This window comes from Cryptotermes secundus, unplaced genomic scaffold (genome assembly GCF_002891405.2).
Source record: "Cryptotermes secundus unplaced genomic scaffold, Csec_1.0 scaffold556, whole genome shotgun sequence".
Taxonomy (NCBI): Eukaryota; Metazoa; Arthropoda; class Insecta; order Blattodea; family Kalotermitidae; genus Cryptotermes; species Cryptotermes secundus.
This window is the reverse complement of record NW_019725847.1, coordinates 197658-220618: the sequence shown is the minus strand read 5'-3', so window position 1 is coordinate 220618 and position 22961 is coordinate 197658. Positions and strand designations below refer to the sequence as shown.

Sequence of the window (22961 nt, the reverse complement as noted above, 5' to 3'; positions counted from 1 at the left end):
CACGATAAATGACACAAATTCCGTCCCAAGTGCAAACAATATATATTATATGTCTTTGATCTTGTTCTTTCTACACTACATGTTTCGGCCTCTATCGGCCATCATCAGGTGTATACTCTTAACGTTGCTGCCACACTGAACCCGGTCTAAAATTTAACATTTAAAAACACAATGTCACATTCTTCGTATTATCAACATCTACATCGTTGATATATGTCTGGTATGTAGATTATGTTGCACACGTCAAATTTGATATTCTTGTAGTAGCACTTAAAAAATCTTTAGTTATGATGTTTTTAAACCTTTTAAAATTTTATCTAAATTTTAAATTTAAAATTTAAAATTCTTAGGGTTACACGCCCTATGTCTAAGTGCTGGAGCGGCTAGTTCTTGTTTTCACACTGTACAGGTGTTATTTGTAATATACAAATATTCGTATTATTATTTTATGTACGTAATATTTTCTGTACGTAATATTTTCTTATGTGTGTATATTGTTATTTGTACTTACTTAATGTAGTCTTCTTGTGTGGGTGCCGCTGCTTGTCTGTACTACGTGTGCTGTCTGCTGTATTGTGTGCTGTGTTTTATGTTAGTGAGTGTAGGGGGGATGGGTAGTGGGGAGAGAGAGGTACCGTTAGTCTGTGTAGATTTCGTGTATCGTTTGAAATATGGGATTGTGTGTTTCTATGTGTGTATCATTCATGTGTAAGCCTTTCTTACTTATTTTATATATATGGTATTTCTCTAATGTATTTAAATGTCTGCCCTTCTTTCCCGTTGTTATAACTTCCATTACGTCTGTTATTGTTCCGTATGCATGTCCTGTATTTAGTATGTGATTTGAGTACCCGGAATTGCTATCATTATTTCTAATATCATGTATATGTTCTTTATATCTAGTGCTAAATGTTCTGCCTGTTTGCCCAATGTATTTCAATGGGCAATCTACACATTTCATTTGGTATATGCCACTTTTATTGTATTTATCTAATTGTGGTTTTTGTTTGAGTATATTTCCTATTGTGTTTCGTGTGCGGAATGCTACTTTTATCTGTGTGTCTTTATTTAGATTTATATTTATTTAGATAAAATTTTAAAAGGTTTAAAAACATCATAACTAAAGATTTTTTAAGTGCTACTACAAGAATATCAAATTTGACGTGTGCAACATAATCTACATACCAGACATATATCAACGATGTAGATGTTGATAATACGAAGAATGTGACATTGTGTTTTTAAATGTTAAATTTTAGACCGGGTTCAGTGTGGCAGCAACGTTAAGAGTATACACCTGATGATGGCCGATAGAGGCCGAAACATGTAGTGTAGAAAGAACAAGATCAAAGACATATAATATATATTGTTTGCACTTGGGACGGAATTTGTGTCATTTATCGTGTAGAGTGCAACAGGATGCTTAAATATAATACCTTTACCACACTGCAACACAGCATAGCCACACGAGTCCAGAAAGTGTGCAAGCAAGAACTCGGTCGAGTTACAGCACTTATACTGCAAGTAGTTTGCTCCAGTAGGTCTTAACTCGATAATGATGTTGAATTCATCTGCTCCATATGCTCTGTGGAACTCGATCCTGAAATATGGCCAATACGTCTCGGACACAATCTGTACAATTATACGTATTCACCACTTCTGATCGATGATATCAAGCAAACTAGCTAAGCAATGACGGTTCTGAATTAAATACTCGAGGTGCGCTGTTCAAATCTCGGACGGGAGACTGAATAATTCGGTTAAGTTTTTCCGCAGGTTTCTTCAGTTCCTCCAGACAAATTCCAGCACAATATCAAAGCATGCCCACAGCCGCTTTCTTTCACGTCCTTCCAAGTTCATTATTCAAACATTGCCCTACAGTTCGATGTAATATAGTCCCAATTACTAATAACTATGTGAAATAATCCATAAATAAACAAATTATAGCTAGACGGTGGAAAGCATTTACCTTACCGTGACAAATGAGAAGGCTGCAAAGCACATGCCACCCAGGATTAGTAGAAAATGACATACAAGGACTGGACTCGCAGACTCTTCCAAAGCATTCATGAGCCTGTCACACAAAGGTGGTTATTTGAATGCAGTATATTTTCAGTCATTATGACATTATGAAGACTATTGATACGGCATCAAAGTGCCGCCCTCTAAACCAGAATGGTTAATATATACGCCACATGATTAACAATAATACGTGTATATCTCTGTTTCTGGTTGCAGAGGGCGTTTATGGGTTGCTCATAGTTCTCAGAATGAACAGCGATTATTGTGCTAAGCAGCATTAACTGATCTATCTTTGTAACTGAACTGCAGTATATGTTTTGAGGGTTAGAAGCTGAATCATCGGTATTGCAGAATTTTGGGGGGTTTCGAACAGTTATAGGCCCGTATTTCATAATGACCTGAGCAAGTTTTGGTAAATATCACTAAATACAAGCATTCGCCTAGGTGAGAACTCTCTTGAATAGATATTACGAAGTCACAGGCAGATATAAATTATAGTATTTGCATATAACAGAATAATTATTGTTAATTTTAATTATTAATTAAATTAATTGAGTTGAACTATTTATATTGAAGTGTTGCCCATAGTTCTGCTATCGCCCTGAATGTAGCCGATGTCTGCCCGGTTGCATATAACTACAGTAGGGATACACATGCATAAAATACAAGTATCTTAATTATCACATGTCGAAAAGAATATTTCATCAATTTTGTCCAAACTGCTTTACATCCAATCGACATTACAAGTGCCACGTTTGGTTCCTGATTGCTGTAGGTTTTAGTCGTCTTTATGCTCTAATGGGATTTTACTGCGCCACAGGAACAGGCCCATGTTTTCTTATCAGAAAACACGTAATTCAGAATGTTTCTTTGAGAGGGTATTTTCACATTTACAAAGGAAATTATTGTAGATACAATATCTGATGAGCGAAAGGAATATACTCGTACGTTGTCGCAGCATGGTAACCTTGCACAGGCACTAAAAGCCACGTCTTTTGAGTTTTAATTTGTGTTACGTTATATAGTCGGGGGCATGCGGTAGCGTAGTTGGTTGAGTCACTATGCTTCAAGCCGGAAGGTCGAGGGTTCAAGTCCCGATGAGGTGGATTTTTTCAATTTACCTAATCCTTCGAGCCGCACTATGGCCCTGGGGGTCGACTCAGCCTTTAACAGAAATGAGTACGAGGGATCTTCCCTGGGGAGTTAAGGGCGGCGGGTACGTAAGGCTGACAACCTTACCGCCATCTGTGCGTCGGTTGTCTACAGAAAATATGGGAGCCTCAACGTTTCACAGCCCTATGGACCTTCACGGCCTCTTAGAAGGATAGCTTTGCAATTTTTAGGTTATACCGTCACTGGAGTTCCAGTGTCAGATCTGAAAACATGAAATAAGATTTTGAGATGTTCTTTTAAGCTTACTGAATTAGGAATGGAATTTTTTAAGAATGATAGTTAAACTTTCAATTAAAATCCACTTAATCTGACAGATCGGCCTTGCGAGATACGGAGTTTTTATGATGGAGGCATGAAAGGTACAGAAGATAAAGATGTATTGGTTATAGCGAGTAAAATTCTGAAAGGCATTTAGCTTCATAATGATATAAAAATGCATATGGTGTTCTGTGACTTTGCGTCATAACTTCAAGATATAATTCTTGAGGACTTCCTTAGTGAAAAGTATTACTGTACGTCAGCATACATTGTTTTCACAACGGCTCCGTGTATTGAAACTCTGTAAAGCTGCTTATGTGAATATCCTCATTTTGCATCGCTTTATTTTGCTCTACGATAAGACGTACTTTGCAGCCAATGGTGTTAACTGTACCATAAATACCGATTTATGGGCTCATACTCGTAGAAATCCACACGAGAACAGTGGATAGTAATTCAAAATGTTTTTTCGTGTGCATATAGTCTGGTATCATTGGGCATTTGCTGGTTGGACCGTACGTTTTCAGTAACTTCTGTTAGATAAAATTTATATTAGATTTTTGAAAAAAAAATAGATTTCTGGTTTTTAAAAAGAGCTTCTCTGCGGAAAAGACTGCAGATGCGCAGCCATATGGCGTAGGGACCCCGAAATTCGGTAGGAATCTCACACGGCATCTAAATGTAAAGTTCTCTGGCCGATAGTTGGGCCGAGGCCCTGTTACTCTGAACTGGCCACCGCGTTCACCGGATCACAGCTCCTTACATTAAAATATTTATGGTAAAAAAAAAAGTAAAGCTATCCCTGTAACAGGCCATGAAGGCCCATAGGGTTGTGAGACGTTGAGGGTCCTACATTATCTAAACAATCGGCTCAAAGATGGCGGTAAAGTTTTCAGCCTTATGCGCCGGCCGCTCTTTACTCCCCAGGAAAATTATTTAATTAAATCCAGGTACTCATTTCTGTTAGAGGCTGAGTGAACCCCAGGACCATAGTGCGGCTGGAAGGATTAGGTCAATTGAAAAAATCTAATAACCTCATCGGGACTTGAACCCGCTACCTTCTGGCTTGTAGCATAGCCCCTCAAAAGAAAAATATATTTTCCCTTTAAAAGTATTCTTATTCAAAAATCCTTTAAGTCATGCCGCATTTTAACTAATCATTGCTCCAAAACATTTGATTACTGCAACCCAATTTGATAGAATATCTGTCAATCAATCAATCAGGAATGACCTCTTGAAATTACGCGTTAAGCCGCTGGCTACTACGTATATTGATACCAGAGTCACTGAAATTGGAAGGACAGGAAATATTAAACGAATGTGAGTAAATAGAATAAATATGGTATATCATACTCGAGTATCTGCTGATGGTGACGTATGCATTCGTTGAGCTGTGTCTGAAGGCGATGGAAAACTTTCTGCGAGGCACCTAGTCCTACTTGTGTCTCCTCCTTTTCTTGATCCGCCTCATTCTTGTTTATATCCATAATTGTGACTTTGAGCTTTTCCAGCTGACTGCAAGCAATCGTCACTACATACACATAAAGACTGGTGGATCCGAAGAACAGAGGAAAGCACACGGCTGTCATCAGGAACTGTCAACAGGAAAAGTGACATGATATCAGACTCCGGAGTTTCTGCGCCGTCTAGGTGTAACGTTGTTCGTTGTTCCTTTATTAGACACTAAATACATGTTTGTGCCTAACTGGCCATCTCAGGTGTACAGTTTTTGTGGGCAAGGATTCTGCTGAACACAACAGCCTGTACATCTGAAGATGGCCAGTTAGGCCGAAAAAATTGTGAAATACATGTAGTGTCCAACAAAGGATAGTGAACGACATTGCACTTAGACGGCGGAAAATCTTCTAAGTCTGATACGTAGAGTGTAACAGGATACTGAAATGTAACATTACGAACAGTGACATAAGTCATTTAATCCCTAGCAACATTATTTAGGATTACTGAAGTAATCTCTTTTATCAGCAGTTTTTTATAAAAACCATATTTCTTGATGGCGATTCGATTATAATTGAATTCAATTCAATTCGTGTTTTGTAGTGATAATAAAAACGTGTTGTGTAGTCGGTAAATTCATTCTACTATTGATTAAACACACAACAGGATGCAAGAAACGATTAAAACTGCGAAGTTAGTTACGGCAGCGCAGTATTTGCATTTATTTGCTACTTCTGTACATTTGCACTTATTTGCTACTTCTGTACATTTGCACTTATTTGCTACTTCTGTACATTTGCACTTATTTGCTACTTCTGTACATTTGCACTTATTTGCTACTTCTGTACATTTGCACTTATTTGCTACTTCTGTACATTTGCACTTATTTGCTACTTCTGTACATTTGCCTTTCTCATTTAATAATAATAAAAAAAGCAAAACAAATAAGTTTAGGAATGTATACAGGTTGACTGCTTTGTGTATGTAGACGTACCTGGGAGAGATTAACCATTTCGTAGATGGGGCTGTTGAATGTGTCAAAACCGTAATATGCGTTGATTGCTAGAGGCCTGTCTTTTCTGAACACAAGGCGGAGGAAAAGGTAACATGTATGGTACCCTAACGATATAATGAGAACTTTTAGGGTTGTTGGTTTGATAACTGAGAGAAGTGCCGTCATTTTGAAGCTATCGTCTGCAGATATTTTGGTGTGCAGTTCTTCGTAACTGAATGATGCAGCAAGACGCAGCAGTCTTTCCATCGATTTCTTCTGGAATCTGAATAAAATAATTTACAATTTATTCTGAAGTATGTGTCGACTGTACATTAATACTAGTAGAGTTATGGACTTTTTGGACATAACCCGTAGTTCTGTTTTAAATAGAAAATAGCATGGTGTCCTAAAGTAGGCTAGATTAGTCTTCTTAAACAAATAATTTGTATTTAAATTTAATTTAAATAGAAACAGGACGATGGATAATGTCCAAAAATATATAATGTAACAAATAATATAATATATAAGTAATATAATAAATAAAAACAAGATGAAAAATGTTCAAGAAATCTATAATTGTACAAATTATTTGTTTAAGAATTTTAATCTAGTGTACATTGTTTGAATTTTACTGAATTTTGAGATTAATATAGTTTACATGTGGCATTTCAAACGTAAGAACGTAGCAGTTGAGCCGCAGTGATGTATTCACGATATTCACTAACGGAAGCCCTCATTAGGTCGCTCTGTTCATGTGGCTTCTCATCACCACTCACAAGTCAGAGACAAAATGTTCAAATGTCAGAATTAAGAAGCAGAAGTCAGATTGTATTTCCTATTACTTCAGGGAAATCCTGTTACTTTGCCTGGGGCCAGTTTTGTGTAAATGGCTTAATTTCAGAGAGGGGAATTAATAAATTAGTAGACAAAATATTTACTTTCTTACAGGTAAAAAATCAGCTATTCTACTGGCAGAATGTTGGTTTCTTTGTCACCAAGCGTTTTCTATTATTAAATTTATTTAAGAAATAAATAATATTTTTATGTCGAGCAGGAAATTTCTGGCAGACATGGAGGTGGTTTGAACCATACGGCCATGTTCATGTTTTACAATTTACAACTGTTTTACAATTAGAAATACATTCTCTAAAGACAACTTTACAATTATGTAATTAGGAATATCATAAATTTAGCTTTGTAATTTTAGTAGTCACATCACTATTAACACCTCTCTAACTACATATATTTTGTTATTGTTTTCGGTTCTATGGACAGAGCTACGAAATTTGTAAGCAGTGCGCTGTATTTATGAAAGGGGCAGGGCCTGAATATGCACGTATATACAAAAAATGAAGCTTCTTTCAAGCGGTTTGCCGCCCTTAAAATGCTTTAATGAGTAGAGGAAATTATAATATTTTATTCAATTTTGTTCTCTATTTCGTGACAAGCGACAGTCGCTCGGACGGTATAGTTTGATTGCGGACTATAGGCAACAGAGTTTTATTTATACGAATAAATTCTTAGTGTGTGGATAATGTTTCAGTAGAGCTATAACATCAAATTTCACACTTTCGTCATATTTCTAATTGTTGAAACATAGAACATGATTCGTTATATACTTATATACTATATGTCTATGATCTATTTTCTCGTGGAGTTCTGCATGTTTGTCTATTTCTTTACCACCATCATTTTGGAAATCTATAGAATTTAATCTTACGCTATAATACTGGTTTTGCTTTATTGCCACAAAATTAGAAGAACACTGAGTGGCACAGTGTAAGTTTCAAGTTGCAATTTTCGCGATGTAGCATATTCATGTTATTAATGCTAAGAAATTATAAATTACAAAAATGGAGTGGCAGAATACCGGTAGGAAATTTCATGAAGATCAGTCAGCTGTCCCTGAATTTACTAAAGGTAACATACACACAGACACGTGCTACCGTAAGGGCACATTTCCTTAAGCTTGGTATTGTTGTCTGCATTAGCAATTGTCAGGCACCCTCGTTGAATTTGGGTTACCTGAGACACAGATGAACCCAGAGCGAGCTTGAAGCTGGAACTATGACCCTGGAATTCTCCATAATCCGCTCCAAATCGTCGAAGTGCAGAATTGCATCCGCAGACATTGTTATGACAACCGAGTATGCATTTAGCAAAATGACTGTGGAGTAGAGATCATAGAGCTTCGATTCTTTGTATGATTTTAATGGAACACCCGCGAGACGAAACCATATCAAATAAAAATAAAAAAGTCTCTCAAAATTTGACTGTTCTTCCTGAAAATTATCTTGAGTCATTGTGTGTGAAGTATATTACACAATAAGTTAACTGTTTAGGATAGCAGCTTCGATGTTATCGTTGTCACGTTAAAGTTCTTGTGACAGAAGACCGAGTTTATGTACGACTGACCTAAGTACAGAGAGAGTGCTTTCTGAAACTGTAGAACAAACGAGTTAATACATTCTGGTGTGGTTACTAAGAATTTGTTGGTTTGCGTGATCAAGTGAAATTTGAAAGTAATTACCATGGCTTAACACGTTCTTTTAACAGAAAGAAAATGAATATAATTAGAAAAATAATTACTGTAATTATCCTACTTCAAGTTAGCTTCTGAACAACAGGAATATTGACTTCTTCAATCTGAAGTTATTGTAATCTGTACTGAAAATATGTGCGCCCTATTGAAATACTGGGTAAGCGGTTAGCACTTCTGTTTTATTCAGGAGATCCTGAGTTTGATTCTCTGCCAAAATTCGGATATTCAAAGGGAGCTTTTTTCTTCACTCACTCCAGCAAAATGCGGGGAATGCATTAAAGTAGGTCACGACGACTTCATTCCACATACTTCCCAATTTATCATTCGCTGATCGCCTCTATGGTCTAGTGGTCAGAGTTCCTGCCTACAGATCCAGAGGTCCTGGTTCGATTCCCGGCGCTACCAGATTTTCTGAGTAGTGCGCTTGGAACGGGGTCCACCCAGCCTCGTGAGGATAATTGAGGAGCTATTTCAAGGAAACAGCGGCTCCGTTCTAGAAAACCGTAATGAACGGCCGTGGGGATTCGTTGCGCTGACCACGCGACACTCTCTATCCGTCAAAGTTGGCACTAACTTCGCCGACAAACGACGGTCGCTCGGTCGTTCGGTATATTTCGCTTGCCGACTAAAATCACAGAGTTTGTGTTTGTTTTATTTTAATCGTCCTATCATTCGATGATGCATATTATACAACATATAAAGTTTGGATATTGTTATTGAATAAGGTACGGAAAACAGGAACAGTCTAGCGTGTTTGCGGAACCAATTATGACGTTGATGAGAACGAATTAAATAGTGACACATAGCTCAGGCCGTTGGACTCTGAATTCTGTCTTCATGGTGCCTCGAGTTCAATCCTTGGTGAATTTACGTGAGATGTGTGGTTGACGAAATGGCAGTAGATCAATTTTTTCTTTGAATTTAATTGATTTTACTTTACTGGTCACGCTGTCGCCATTGCTCCGCACTCGTTTACCACAGACATTCAGACGCGGGTTCAGGAAATGTTGTGCTTGTTCACGTAACAATGGACGTTGTCGGGTTGGGTTTATTGTTGCTGTCCCTCAACCAGCACAGCCAGTCTTGGTTTCGGGACCCGGCAGGACCCATGGCCATATTTTTTGGTTCTTTCCAAAATTTAAAATTGTTCTGAAATGTTGCCTCTCCTTCTACAAGAGGAGGGGTCTACTACTGGTCATTTCCCATCTCCTGGGGACCTCAGTCTGTCCACACCAGATGCTTCATGTGATGTACATTTTATTCGATAGTCTCGAAGCCAGACTGGGGCTTCTATGGCACTAGCATTTTTTGTCATTCGGAAAATACTACTTGGGCAGGCAAAGGCAAACGCTTTGGTGGTCTGTCAACTTCTTTGATAGTTACCCAGTCAATATGTATTGCTTCACTGCTACTCGCACACATTTACAAATCATAATACTCAACTTAAAATGTGCTTGATGACAGTGTTTGCAATTTTACGCTTTGAAATCTTAAGAAAGAATTTACCCCTGTCTGTTTTGAAAACTTTAAGCTGACTGTGTAAGATTTGAGGCTTTCACGGCGGTGACTGTGAAGAAAGCAGTCTTCTGAGATTTGGCACCGTGTATATGTGGTGTTAACCGACGTTTCGGAGGAACGTATCGCCTCCATCTTCAGGGTAGAAGAAAAAGTATAAGAAATCTGCAAGCGACAAGACCGTGAGAACCATACGTTCCTCCGAAACGTCGGTTAACACCACATATACACGGTGCCAAATCCCAGAAGACTGCTTTCTTTAAGCTGACTGTTTAATGGAGATGAAGCGCCTACATCCGGCCATTTCAAGAACTTGAAAGAGACTGTCTTAGTTGTTGTAGCGTTATGACGCTATGAAAACTCAAACTGACTTTGTTCACAAAAGTTGTCCTCTGATTGGTTTTAATTTTTAAGTTGAGGTAGTCTTTAGATTTTATACCGACAAATCAATTACTTTCTTTACATTGGCTATCAAGTTTCATCACGACATAAACATCTCTTATGGTTAGGTGTCGGCAGAGTAAACACGTGTTCTTGACGTTTACATGCGAAACAAATTTGTCGCAGCTCCACGAAGTAAAATCTTTTAAGGTAACCAATCTACTTCTGGCGACAAACATTATATTAATTATACTATTTTAATTTTAGTTATTTCTAAATTGGACTTAGTGGCTCTGGTCATTTACTAGTGTGACTTACTGACAAATATTAATTATTTTTTATTTTAAGTCACTCATGAAAAGGCAATGGCCTGTTTACTTGGAAGAATTTCCAAAGGAATAATAATTATATTCAACATACTCATATATTAATTACATTTCTATTAAAATTACTGTTTAATGTGTAAATAATACAATTTATACTGAACGCCGCTGCTAATCAACAACAAATATCAATTATAAAATTAAAAAAAATTAATCTATTATAAAATAAATAGAAAGTCCGTCGAGTGTAACAATGTTTTTAGGTCACTTCTTTATCTCACTTGCCTTACATGTTTCGGTTTAAGAAAACCATCATCAGAGGCACATATTACAAACACATGAAAACACTNAAAAACATTGTTACACTCGAAGGACTTTCTATTGACTTTGTGATTGATAGTGTAACGGACCAAAAATGAAACAATTCAAAATAATCTATTATAAATTGATTGCAATATAAATTTGATATATCCTGAACAATTACAGGTTTTCAGATAATAACTCTGTTATGATCGCTCAGCAGCGCAGTAATGTTACAATACACGGAAAAGGAAGATAATTAGATGGAAGTATAGTTATAGTTGTATTTGTGTCTTCATCGTTTTTTGGAAAGTCCACTTTACTATCTGCAGAACGTGAAAGAGTGCAGGGTGCAATCAGAAGAGCGCCTCAGCGTGTGCCTCGCGATAGCTCATGCATCTTCTTTCTCCTTGTCTTTCACTTGCATTAGGAACATTAGATACGAGAAAGTCTGGTTGATGACCTGAGAACATGAGCAAGCAGTCACTTAATCTTCAATAAAAAGGGTTCAGGACAGACAAATTGGCACTAAAATAATGTAACGTGATGGACAGAGCGTTGCTAAGCAACGGCTCGGTAAACAAACGTCAACTATAGAGCGACTGTTTTCTATGGTTCATGTAATTGGGACATGGTAGAATAACATGCATAACTCCAAATTGTTGACTGATTTCTCTTTTCGGAAACAAATGAGAGGACGACACTATGAGGGAAGCTTAAAGTAAGAACCAATTTGAATGTAACTGCATATACTCGGACAGGTACCCGTTACTGGGTAACGACCTCGAAAGAAACAACGAAACAACATCCGCTGCTGGGCAGCAGATTCTTAATATGCAAGTATAGGCAGCCGTTGTTAAGCAACGCTTTCGCAAACAAACATGTTCCCCAGGAAACGACTAAGTACAACAATGAACGGTGTTTTGTAGGCGGTCTATATCGAGATATAAGGACAACTGGGGCAAGAGACTCTCGAGTCGTGGGAGGAGAAGAAAAGGGAGCCCAGTGCCTTGGGGTATAACCGGGCCACTCTGTTCCGGGGGGAAATATGGGGACCTATGCCTCCAGGTACTGGGGGGGGGTCTCGAATTTGAGATAGTAAAATATGGTAAACGACAGACCCATCCTCTCGTCAGAGAGGATGTTACATAAGGACTATAATCGCGAATGTTCATTTGGAAAATAAAATTAGCGGTCATGTATCTCAAGGTGTTTATTACCAACATGAACTGCTTGGCGGTTTCCCATCTCTTGTAAAGGAACTCTGACTCTGATTCTGACTCTGACTCTGAAGATTTCACAGTCGGTTGTAAGGGAGTCTGTGAAAAGGAGATGTAGTCGGTGCAGCTGAGAGCCAGCTGGTAACGAAGTGAGAGCTGTTAGAAGCTATTACCAGGGAACGACTAGTGAAGACAGCAGACTAAAAAGACTTAGCGGGTGATGTAGTGTTTTTTAAAGTGTGGAAATCAGCGTTGGCACTATAATTAACTGTATCCACGAGTCGTTTGTTAAAGCGGTCAATAAATTCAATCTCATGTCCAAACACCTTCTACTCCCTTTCATGACAATATTATGTTAATTTATTTAATTTAAGACAGTTTTTGAGTTCAAAAGATATAATAGTATCCACTCCGGGAACTCGGCCGCTCGACAGTAGACACTCAGTTTCGATATTGGTCTTGAAGACCTTTATTTTGACTGCTATATAGAACAAACAGTTGCTGACAGTCTTCTGCTAAATCCAACTTTATTCGGTAATCTTGTGTAAATCACTGTTCAACAGAATGTGTTCTGCTGTGTCTAACACTACAGTATTGAAATATAACACGTGTGTGCTTGTAGAGATTGTGAAGTGACCAAAGTGTAATTTGATAACAAGTAACTTGTGTATAATTTCGTCAAATTTGAATCCTTGTGTGTAGCATCGTTGATAACTATGAAGAAACGACTAATTTTTTTTTTGTAAAATTACGTGTCTTCCGGTCGCCAGTGTGTGTCTCTTAATTAATTTAAAAATTGTATATTAAATTTTTCCAGGTACATATTTGATTTGTATTGCAGCGTGTAGATCCGTTACTATGCAGCAACAGCTAGATGGGCAGATATATCAGGGCCGTTTCTGGACAACGGCTCGGTAAACACGTTCATGCAATAACAGACACGAATGTAACAACGAAATATCTGTGTTTCCTGCTGTATCCATACAGAGATGTTATAAGAAAGAGACAAGGTTGGAACTTAGTCAATCGATGGTCAGTAATCTGTTCTGTATGGGAGTCTGTGAAGAGAGGATTTGAGCGCATGAAGCTGAAGAATCTCCGCTGTTAGAAGCCGTTGCCTGGGAATGGCTGGTGAATACAGAGGGATGGAGATAGCTTAGCGGGTGTTGTGGTGATTTGTGAATTGTGGAGCTTAGCGGTGGCGGTGTAATTGCTTGTAGTTCGAAGTCGTGTGTTTAAGTGGTCAATGAATCCATTCTCAAATCCAAACCACATCTACGTATTGTCGACTCTATATCTGACAACAGCCCTCGCCATCTTACGGTCTAATTATTTAGGCATGCAGTCATATGTAACTCATGATGTCCTTGTGTTGCCGAAACATGTCGTTAAATCTACATGAAAATGTAGACTAAGTTGTAATTCAATCAGTAACCTGTGAAGCCGGACTGGAGGTCTATGTATGTGTATCAATACGTATATGCCAAGTGATCAACTGATGCTGTAGGGTGTTTAAATACAATATTATTGAGAATTATGGAAATGCAGAATATATAGGTCCGTCTGTCGGCATGTCATACCTCTGCTGTAGATTTACGAATTTCGATTACGGACAACGTAGTGAGAAGAAAAATGAATATTTATGAAACTGAAGGAAGCAGTCTTCTGGGATTTGGCACCGTGTATATGTGGTGTTAACCGACCTTTCGGAGGAACGTATCGCCTCCATCTTCAGGGTGGAAGAAAAAATATAAGAAATCTGCAAGCGAAGAGACCGTGAGAACCGGTAAAAGCAGATGGAGGCGATACGTTCCTCCGAAACGTCGGTTAACACCACATATACACGGTGCCAAATCCCAGAGGACTGCTTTCTTCATAGTCACCTCCGTGAAAGCCTCAAATCTTACATTTATGAAACTGTTGGAATACGAAACGAAGCCTCATACCTGGACGGATCCTGTGGATAAACGAACCAAAACCTGGTTAAGGAAAAAATTAAGAGGTTGATTTCGGGCAATGCTTGCTACCATTCAGTCCAGAATACTTTGTCTTCTCGCCTATTGTCCAAAAACATAAAAATCAGAACATAAAAAACTACAATTTTGCCTGTGGTTCTGTATGGGTATGGAACATAGACTGAAGGTGTTTGAGAACAGCGTGTTGAGGGGAATATTTGGACCGAAGATAGATGAGATGACGGGAGGTTGGAGAAAACTGCATTATGTGGAGCTTCGTAACTTGTACTCTTGTCTAAATATAATTAGAATGATCAAGGCAAGGAGGATGAAGTGGGCACGGCATGTAGCATGAATTGAGGAGAAGAGCAATGCATATAGTATATTGATGGGAAAGCCCGAAGGAAAGAGACAACTGGGAACACCAAGGCGTAGGTGGGTGGAAAATACTAGTATTAAAATGAATCTTAGAGAGATAGGATGGGATGGTATGGGTTAGATTAATCTGGCTCAGTATAGGGACCGTTGGAGCGCTCTTGTGAACACTTTGAACCTTCGGACTAGATAAAACGCTGGGAAGTTCTTGAGTGGCTGCACAATTGGCAGCTTCTCAAGAAGGACTTATCTCCATGAGTGAGTAAGTCGGAATACGAAACTCCAGGAACTATGAATATTAGATCGAGTCAGGCATTGCATTCTTTGCGTGAAGTAAAAAAAATGATGCGTACATTGAGCATTGTGGTCCTGGACACTGGAACGAATTTCCCAGCTGTGAGGGTAAACCCCTTGCTGGCCATGGCTGTGATGAAGACGAGGCAGCGCTGGAAAGAGACAGGCATCCCCACCCAGTCACATCTCCAGGCCGCATCCCTCACACTCTCTGCCTGCAACATTTCACCCTTTCTGTTAACGGTAATTTAACATACTAGCAAATACAAGAGAAGGGTTTCTTGTTGAATAGTTTTCTTCAACCTTACTTTTCTTTCTTTTATTCAATCACCACAACTTGTAGTATGGGCACACTGTACAGTCAGCTCATTAAGCCATCACCAGATATTGGACACTTATACACTTACCTGTGTTCGTCTGTTATCATTATAATGACTCTACAGCCCTTTGTTTCACCTTGGTCCCTTTTTCAGTTTCTTAATCCTATGCACATTCCGTAGGACTCCTTGGACGGGAGATCAGCCCGTCGCAAGGCCTCTGCCTACACACAGAACAACACAAAAACAGAATAAACGCAAACAGACATTCATGCCTTGAGTGGAATTCGAACCCACGATCCCAGCGATCGAGCGAGCGAAGAAATTTCATGCCTTAGTCCACGCAGTCACTGTGATCAGCTATTCGTCTCTTAGTATTTCCAAATTGACCAGTGTTTTTTTTTTCTTGGCACTACAGCCCCAGTGGGCCTAGGCCTACCTCCACGAACTTCTCCGTTCACTTTGGTTTTCTAGATCTTACACATTCGGTAGGACTCCTTGGGCGGGTGAACAGCTCGTCGCAGGGCCTCTACCTGTACACAAACAGAGAAAAACGCGCACACACACACACACACACACACAAACTAAACATCCATGCCCTGAGTGGTATTCGAATCCACGATCCCGGCTTCCTAGCGAGTGAAGACAGTGCATGCCTGGCCAGTGTTTATTTATTTTAATACTGGTTTTTTAGAAGAACACACTAGTAAATTCTACTACGATTCCAATATTCCATTGCAATAGCTAAAGTTGCTTGTAGTATAATGTTATTAACAAATAAAACCAAAGTAATGGCTTTTAAAAGGAAAACACTCATGAGATATTCGTGCTCTTATATGTAATAATCCTTCAGAAGAAGAAAATGTTTAACTACTTACGGTGTTTTCTAGTGATTGAGAATAAAGAGCTAGAGAGGAAATTGAGTGAATTTAATTACATATGTAGGACAATAAGAACATATTACGAAAGTTTGCAATACCGTTCTTTGTGAATCTTAGCTTATCAGTAAAGAGGATATTAGCTACAAACTATATGTTTGCAACGCATTTTGCAAGAAGCCAGTGGCAAAATACCAACCTTGCACAATGGTCAGGAGGAGTAAGCCTTTCATTCGCTGGATGTACGAGTAGTATGGGTAGAGTGAGTGTTCGTGGAAAATTCTCGAGGTATGAGGAACACTGACATTTTCAGAAGCTAAAATATTTTGCATACTTCTTCTTTGAACTTCTTTCTCTCTTCTTAAGAAGCGAACTTCCTAAGAACTCCCACATGTCTCATTTAACAATAATTTTTGGAAACATATTTACTGGGTCTTCTTCTCTCATTTTGGTAAGTACCGTATTCCCTTAAAGCCTGCAAACATTTGAACACTCTGTATAAACGTCCGTACTATCAATTTCTCCCGCTCTCTCCCTCTTATTCCTTGCCATACCTAACGGCCATTCCATATTGAAAACACCGGTTCTCGTCCGGTAACCGAAGTTAAGCAACATTGGGCGTGGTTAGTACTTGGATGGTTGACAGCTGGGGAACACCACGTGTTGTTGGCACTTCATTTAGGGGCACGCTGTAGCGTAGTTAGTTGAGGCACTACGCTACAAGCCGGAGGGTCGCGGGATCGAATCCCGATGCGGTGGATTTTTTCAGTTTACCTAATCCTTCCAGCCATACTATGTCCCTGGGGTCGTCTCAGCCTCTAACAGAATTGAGTATCAGGATAATCTTGGGGGTAAAGGGTGGAAGCGCGTAAGGCTGGCAACCTTACCGCCATCTGTGGGCCGATTGTCTAGAAACTGTGGGAACCTCAACATCTCACAACCCTATTGGTTTCCACGGCATTTTACAGGGATACCTCTACTTACTTTGCTTTGTACCTGTATTACATCAATTTATTTTTTGAAGTCAATGATTGGAGATATCTTCCACGAATGACACGCACAAATAATTGTAAAACATCTTCCTTATACAGTGTTTACACTTCCTATCTACGTCAAAACATTATCGATAGAAAAAAAACTCAGTGACTTTAGTCCGCAAGCGAACTAAATCGACCGAGCGACCGCCCTTTGTCGGCGAAGTTAGTGACAACTCTAGCGGATAGAGGGTATCGCGTGGTCAGCGCAACGAATCCACATCGACCGGCAAATTTTATCGATACTCGCCTAATACACACAATACACAAACAGAAGTCTTCACTCGCCCGTAGGCGTACCTTCACGCAACGTCTTAACGCTGGACACTCAGTCGCTGTGGTAACCCAGAACGGCATAATGACATCTATAACTCATGCTTACAAAAATTTTTATGGAAGGATATTTGGTCCGTTTAATATTATGATTGGGTGGTTTGTCTGTATGTAACAATGCTGAATATTTCACCCTCTACAACTGCACTGTGGGGATGCTACTTCAGTACCAGTCGAGTCAGCTCTCCTCCAAACCAACAATAGGCGTAGAGTTGTACCAAGAATGCGCCGTATCCCAAGACAGCCTGAGTCATATGCAAACCGTTTCCGAAGCTCTGTGGGCACAAAGCATGTTTCATCATGGTTCTTACCAAAACCAGTACAGTGAATATTCCTTACGCTAAATTTACAGCCTCAAGCTACTCTCTTCCTTATTCTCCCACATTTTTGAAAGCTGTCAATAAATTTGGCCACTTTTATGTCGTGTTATACATAATGAGACTTGTATTTGAGGAACACATTCACAAGTTACAAGTAATTACATTTGCGTTATGGACATAAAATTATTTCGGTTATATAACTTCTGGTCTCCAGCAAGTGCAAATCCTAGGCGTTGTGAAAGGTGTCTATTGGGAACAAAGGTTTCAACCTTCTATTTACTGATAATTTAATCCATTTCCTTGTTACAACAGGAGGCAAAATTTTACATTTATGGAGAATTTTTTACTATATTTTAACGTTATTTATTGCTTTAACTTGGTCAGAAAGAGGATAAGAAGGGAAATTGTATTGATTTTATTCAACTTTCTTCCGTTTTCTTCTATTCTATTATATCCCATTCTATCCCATTTTATTCTAGTGTACTCTATTATACTATGTTCTATTATATACAATTCTATTTTGTTCTGCTCAGGAATATTTACTCTATTTTATTCCTTAATGTCATCATGAACATAATTTATATGATAATGGCAAAAGTACTACTACATTTTCTAGGCTTTCTTTAAATAAACTCTAATGAAATGATGGAATTGCTTACTTATTACATCATATATAATTTATAAACTCTTATTAAATGCTTATAAACTCGTCTTTAATAATCTATATACTCCTATAACAAATTTCATAAATATTGTAACCTACAGCAGAACACTTCAATATATTAAAAGACAGATGAAATTGAATGCGCTGTAAAAATATTTAATTATTCTTACGTTTATTCATTTAAGTTTCTGAAGGTGAAAGATTATTGTATCCGTCCTATCATTAAAACTTTTTTTTTCCTTGGCACTACAGCCCCAGTGGGCCTAGGTATACCTCCATGAACTTCTCCGTTCACTTCGGTTTTTCTAGATCTTACACAGACGGTATGACTCCTTGGGCGAGTGATCAGCTCGTCGCAAGGCCTCTACCTGTAGACAAACACAGAAAACCGCACACAAACATCCATGCCCTGAGTGGGATTCGAACCCACGATCCCGGCTTCCGAGCGAGCGAAGACAGTGCATGCCTTAGACCGCTCGGCTACCGTGACCGGCTCATTAATGCCTTAGCTTGTGAATATCAAACACAAATTAATTACATGTGATTGCTTAGTAAAGAAACAAAGTCACTACACAGACAATATGAAAGTATTATACTCGTACACGTACGAGTATATTTATATATTGTATAGAACATTCTTCTTTTATATTTCATTTTATACCCTAATACTTCTTTGTCCATGTCCTTAGGACTTATTTACATCTGAAGGAATGAAACCTACTTATAGAGATTATAGATTCGTGATATGAAAGTGTAAAATGGATTCAACTAGCGATGTAGGCCTATATAAATTTTTCGGTAATATCTGTACTTTAGTTGAGAACTCCGTCGGATGTCCGGCAGGATTTTATATATGGAACTTACAGACATAATGCCCCATGTGTACTTTCAATCTCAAAAGTATATTTCGTGTGTAGTTCATTTTTAAACCTGTCAGTATGTAGCGTCGAATGAAAGGATATTTTGTTAAGGATAGACTGAAAGTATTTACATAGAAGCGACCGCAGCCAAACCGAGGCCCTCCCCGGGGAATTTTCATGGAGGGACCGGAAAGAAAAAGAGACACGAAAAATCGCAGTCAGGATAGCTGCTGGTTTGTCCAAAATTCGAACCAAGCACCTTTCGAGTTCAAGTCTAGAGAGTGACATTATATCAACCTGAACGACTGAATTATGGCCTAGTAATTTTATTTAAAATTGCATGTCTTTGAATCGAATTAATAAAGAAAACAGATATAACTCTACCTCCATCTTCAGGACACACTTTTACTTTGACTATGGAGACAAAAAATTACTCCGAAACGTTATTAACAATGTACCAGGTTACGTGACCTAATATTGTAGGAGACGGTAATCCTCATAGCCACTGCCTCAGAGAACTTAAAAACTCCCGGACATAACAGAAAGTACTTAATTCAACAGAGTGTAAAGATTTTTATTTTCGAGATGTCGAAATTGAAAAAGACTTCTTCTCAAGAGAGGATGCGTGTCTATTCTGGCTGAACAAACTGTCACTTTTTTTCTTACGGCAGTAAACTTACTAATTTTCTCGACTCATACGTACACCATGCATTATGTTCCCTGTACTTGAACTAATTATCCTAAAGCTGTCGGTAAAATTCACAAATATATACCGTACCATGGCAAAAGAGAAGGCTGCAAAACACATCCCCGTTAAAATTAGAAGGAACTGGCCCATCAGTATTGGGTTCATCGCTTCTTCCAAAGCCTTCATGTACCTGTCAGAAAAAAGACAAATTTGTCTGTAAAGAAAATTGCTCTGTCAGAAAGCCAATACGATATAAGGGGTCCCTGGTATCTTTTGAATAAAGTTTAGAATGGACATCTTTGAAGACTTCATCCAAATTTCCTTATTTGAGGAAGAAAATGACATTATGAGATTATTACGATATGTGTTTACACAGGCCGACCGAACCATACCAACAGAGCGACCGCCGCTTCTCGGCGAAGTTAGTGCGAAGTTAGTTCTCTTGCGGACTAAAACCACGAAGTTCGTTTGTTTTGTAAGTTTTGGCCTATGCGGCTACTTCACGTTCAGACTTCTAAACAAATTCAATCACTTTCATAAAGTGTGGTATCAGCATTATGTTATTAAAGTACATCTAAAGTTCGTTATTTTCATTTCCCTACAATTGATATTAACAACAGGCCAGAAGCATGAATCTGTGAAGTAGAATCTCTCAAGCAAAAATTTAATCGAGGCTGTATGATAACAGATTGTAATTATGCTATTTTTTCACGGTAATATTTCATAAGCTGTTGAATTTCAGAATTTTATTTGCTGCGCTTTGTGTCTGATGATAGCATTGCCGTTCAGGTTATGTCTCGCACATAATGTACACCAAATCTGTACTTCAGTAATAATTTCTTACAAATAATTAAGTGAATTAATACTCTTTTCATGCAAACTGAACATATCCAGAAGCAAATAACAATTCAAATTCAATTTCAAATATATTCTTATTTATTTATGTGGAAACTTACTATCCCAGAGGCAAATTACAAAGTTTGCACGCGTAATAAGAAAGAAACAACAGCAAACGACTTAGAAACAAAATAAAAAAGACGAAAAGTTCATACAATAACAGTAATAGTACGAATAATAATAATAATAAAAATTCCGTCATACATCAGTAATAATAATAATCACAATAATAATAATAATGTAATTTTAACAGCTCAGGAACCCAAAGGCTAACGTTGACACAATCACAAGCAAAAGGACAAACAAAATAAACACATACATACAAAGGCAAAATCTAGTCCACTTGTACCACTCAGATAATAAAGTAGTTTATGCCACCTTCAAAACCATGATGCAATAAGAAAAAAAATTAAATATAAATACAATGTATGTATACAAAGCATATAAATACTGAACAAAGGAGTATTTTAAAAATTAATAATTAAGAGTGCAACTATAAAATATACTTAAGAGACAGAATTTTTGTTCTAAATACATCTATGTCCCTCTAATAATATTGATAATAATACTAATAATTCTTAAAAACTAATAATTGCTAACAATAAAAATATCTGAATCGAAAAGTACTCCATCCAATGTCCATTTCTGCACAAGTCTACCTTGCTATTTTAAGGGTCAATTTTGACAACGTTGGATTAAATTAACTGAATGTGACGTTAAGAACAGAGGATTTAGTACGAGAAGTCCGCAATGGAAACGTAGGTTTTGTTAATTCTGCCATGAACAACTCCTTTATCAAGGCTATTTCGACACTTGACGAGTCTGATATTCAAAACAACAGACCAAATGAAGAAAATATTTGTCTAAAATACAATGTATGTCCCATTGAAGTCAATGTTTTTTTGTGTGATATACGTATATTTATTCCCCTACTTCGATTTGGTTTCCATTTAGGTCAGCTGAAACATAATGTCATTATTTTCGAAAAAAAAAAGTGAGTTTTATTCACCATATTTCATTGAGGTGTAATTGAATATATGGATTGTCTGAGCCATGAAACATAAATCACATTTTGAATTATACTGACTTAACATTTTAAGCCGCATTTTTTGGGTCACGCACCTTAGTATCTGCTGGTGGTGCCGTATGCAGTCTTTGAGCTCTCCCTGCATCCGACGGAACACTTCCTGAGACGTGTGTACTAGGGTCTCTTCTTCCTCTCGGTCAGTCTCAGCACCCGAGTCCTGTTCTTGTGTCTTGTATTCCTGTCTGATATCCAGGAGGTTCGCTCGCAGCTTCTCCAGCTGACAGCAGGCAATGGTCACCAAGAAGACGTAAAAACTGGTAAAGCCGAAGAAGTTTGGGAAGCAGCTGGCGGCCATGAGGAACTGCTTCACAGAGACAGCACTTGCAAAGTACGTTGTGACGTGTGAATATGATCGAGGGGGATTAGAATAGTGTCCAGTGATAGGCCTTTGAGAGAACTTTGTGAGCAATTGGGTTCTATCGGAGTAGGGACTTTGCTGAGGAGCTGAGCGGCTATCAGCTTGTATTCTGGAAACTTACTACAGAGCTTGTTACACGGATAATTGTACACACTTAAGAAATGTTTTCTTATGGAAAAAAAAAAATTAGTTGCCAATTTTGTTATAAACCCGCTGCATGTGTTCTCGTTCAAAATTATTAATGTTATATGGAAAATAATACCTTAGCTTGCCGGTCACGGTAGTCGAGCGGTCTAAGGCATGCACTGTCTTCGCTCGCTCGGAAGCCGGGATCGTGGGTTCGAATCCCACTCAGGACATGGATGTTTGTGTGCGTTTTTCTGTGTTTGTCTGCTTTTACCGGTTCTCACGGTCTCCTCGCTTGCAGATTTCTTATATTTTTTCTTCTACCCTGAAGATGGAGGCGATACGTTCCTCCGAAACGTCGGTTAACACCACGTATACAGGGTGCCAAATCCCAGAAAACTGCTTTCTTCATTTGGTTTGTTTGTTAACAGATGATAGAAGGTGTACTAGTGAAATTAAATCCAGGATTTCCATGGCAAAAGCTGCATTTAGCAAGAAGAAGAATCTTTTTACCAGCAAATTGGACTTAAATTTGAGGAAGAAACTAGTGAAATGCTACATTTGGAGCATAGCTCTGTATAGGGCTGAAACA

The 22961-nt window shown here is 38.3% G+C and overlaps 1 protein-coding gene and 1 pseudogene across 1 annotated transcript in view; one reads left to right on the top strand and one right to left on the bottom strand.

Moving 5' to 3' along the window:
- Window positions 1-11354: 11354 nt before the first annotated feature.
- Window positions 11355-22961, bottom strand: part of LOC117282255 — a 49601-nt gene continuing 37994 nt past the window's right edge. The window contains exons 7-10 of the mRNA XM_033751180.1: window positions 21921-22102; window positions 19987-20091; window positions 14867-15041; window positions 11355-11426 (exon numbers count right to left, since the gene is read on the bottom strand). Of these exons, the coding sequence (XP_033607071.1) occupies window positions 11355-11426; window positions 14867-15041; window positions 19987-20091; window positions 21921-22102 (534 nt within the window). The remainder of the gene's footprint in view (window positions 11427-14866; window positions 15042-19986; window positions 20092-21920; window positions 22103-22961) is intronic.
- Window positions 16556-16674, top strand: LOC111863743 (annotated as a pseudogene).